This window comes from Microtus ochrogaster, unplaced genomic scaffold (genome assembly GCF_000317375.1).
Source record: "Microtus ochrogaster isolate Prairie Vole_2 unplaced genomic scaffold, MicOch1.0 UNK42, whole genome shotgun sequence".
In the NCBI taxonomy this organism is placed as follows: domain Eukaryota; kingdom Metazoa; phylum Chordata; class Mammalia; order Rodentia; family Cricetidae; genus Microtus; species Microtus ochrogaster.
In genome coordinates, this window is record NW_004949140.1 from 330,832 (window position 1) to 333,026 (window position 2,195).

The 2,195-nt window shown below is 44.3% G+C and overlaps 1 protein-coding gene across 2 annotated transcripts in view; it reads left to right on the top strand.

Annotated features, from left to right (window-relative positions):
• Sept6 (septin 6) overlaps positions 1 to 2,195 on the top strand; it is a 108,135-nt gene that overhangs the window by 73,050 nt on the left and 32,890 nt on the right. The window contains exon 10 of one of the 2 annotated variants that reach the window (XM_026790140.1): positions 1,222 to 1,248. The exons of the other annotated variant lie outside the window; for it this stretch is intronic. Within the exon in view, the coding sequence (XP_026645941.1) occupies positions 1,222 to 1,225 (4 nt within the window). The 3' untranslated portion in view covers positions 1,226 to 1,248. Of the gene's footprint in view, positions 1 to 1,221; positions 1,249 to 2,195 lie in introns of those variants that run through there. 2 annotated transcript variants of the gene reach the window in all.

Genomic DNA, 2,195 nt, shown 5'->3' on the forward strand with positions numbered 1-2,195 from the left:
AAAAACCCACTGCCAACCGGACTAGCTGAACATAGTGGACAATGAGGACTACTGAGAACCCAGAACAGAATCTTATAGCTACATATCAAATTCACTAAGGTTCAACTGGTAGATGGAAAACCTCTGTGGATGCATCATCTATTAACTTATCAGTCATGGCATATCAGTTATAATAACACAAAATGATACACATTTTCCTTTTTACAATTTATTTGGCACTGGGTGGTGGTGGCACACGCCTTTGATCCCGGTACTTGAGTTTGAGGTCAGCTGGGTCTATAGAGCAAATTTCAGGACAGCTAGGACTGTTACACAGAGATGCCCCATCTCAAAAATCCAAAAGTAAAGAAACAAAGTAAACAATTTGTTTCATCACCTGATTTGTTTAGGATGCACTGATGTTGTAGGTCAGTGGTTCTCAACCTCCCTAATGTTGCAGCCTTTAAATACAGTTCCTCATGTTGTGGTAACCCCTAACCATAACATTATTTTTGTTACTACTTCATGACTGTAATTTTGTGTTTTCTGATGGTCTTAGGTGACCCGCAAGGGGGTTGGGAACTCACAGGTTGAGAACCGCTGCTGTATCCGGTCCCTTCAAGATGCGCAGTGAAAGCTCTTCCCAGACCAGACTTTTCCCCAAACTGACTTCCTCCCATCTCATGCAGAAGACTGGATGAGTCTGTCTCTCCCCACTCTCCAGAAATATCTGGGACTAGTGCCAGTGCCCCTTTCCAGTTCTGAGATGGGTGAAAACCTTGCTGGGATGTGGCACCTTACACTAGCATTCAGAGCTGGCACAATAGCCCATCCCCATCCATACTCTGTGAGTGGCCCCAGGTCTGGGCTCCTTCTGCATCTCTGTGAGCATCTTGGTGAACTTGGAGAGAGGCTGTGCCACTAAGTTTATGCTGCTCTGCTTCCATGGCACTTCTGCTGGTGATGGTTTGGTGAAGGGTATAAATCGTTGTAGTAATTTTTTTAAGACAGACTGTGGGTGGATCTGATCAAGCCCCAGCTTTAGAATTTCCTCTGGATGCCCCTAAAGAGACTAAGACAGAGTAGTAGTGTTTGAGGGTGTCTACCAAGCCACACTTCCCTGTTCCCTTCCCCATTTCTCCTGATCCCTTACCTCTAACAACTTCATTATTTGTATCAATTCTTAATATTGCATTTCTCCTCATGCTCACTCCACCTTCATCAGCTCTTACTGTTTTACAGTTAACTCTGCTGTTTGCTGCATGCTGCATGAGACCCAGGGTCCTGGTAAGCTTTATTAACTCTAAATAGAACTGCCAGTGGCTTCTAGAACATACCTCCCCAAACCCCACACTTGTGATACATATAGTTAACCATGAAAGAAATGGCTTCATTCTACCTGCTACTTTCCTCCCAAGATTTCCAGTATAAAGTTGTAATCTGTCGTGGTTTTAAGTGGGCTTGTACATCTGGAGTGCCTGCCTGCCTGCCTGCTTGATTAGATGTATGTGTGTGTGACGGCATTTGCACACTTCTGTTGCTGAAACAGCTGTGTAGCATAGGAGAGAGATCATCTGACCAGCATGTAAAGTTTCAGCTCAGACACTGTTTTCACACATAGCCATAATCATGACTTTCAAACTGAAGTGTGATGATGCAGGAAACTGCTGGGTTCACGGTCCCTTGCCTGCCATATCACAGTCAATACTGACTACCCCCCCACACACACACCCCACATACAAGAATGTGCAAAGAGAAATTGCTTCTCTGTCTCCCTCTAGTAACTGCTCCTTATCTGAGGGGTTCAAGTTCTCCAATTTCATTTTATTGCATGCCCGACCCTCCAAAATATAACCAAAGTGGAAGATAGTGAAGAGACCTCAGATACTACAGGGAAATCCTTACATTTAGTGCTGTAGAACAGGTGAGGTGGTTTGGCAGGCTTCATGGCAGCATTTACCTTTCCCAGAAAGGCGCAAAAGTCTCGCAGTTTGCGTTTAATCCCTAGAACCCATAGAAAGGTGTAAGAAGAGAAACAACTCCATAAAAGTTCTCCTCCAGTCACTCTACACCATGGCACGTGTGTCCATAAACCGTACTAAGAAATTAATTTTAAAACTTTAATTCGGGGTCTGGAGAAATGGCTCAAGTGGTTAAGAACACTTTGCTGCTCTTCCAAACGAGCTGACTTTGCCTCCCAATACCTGCACATTAGG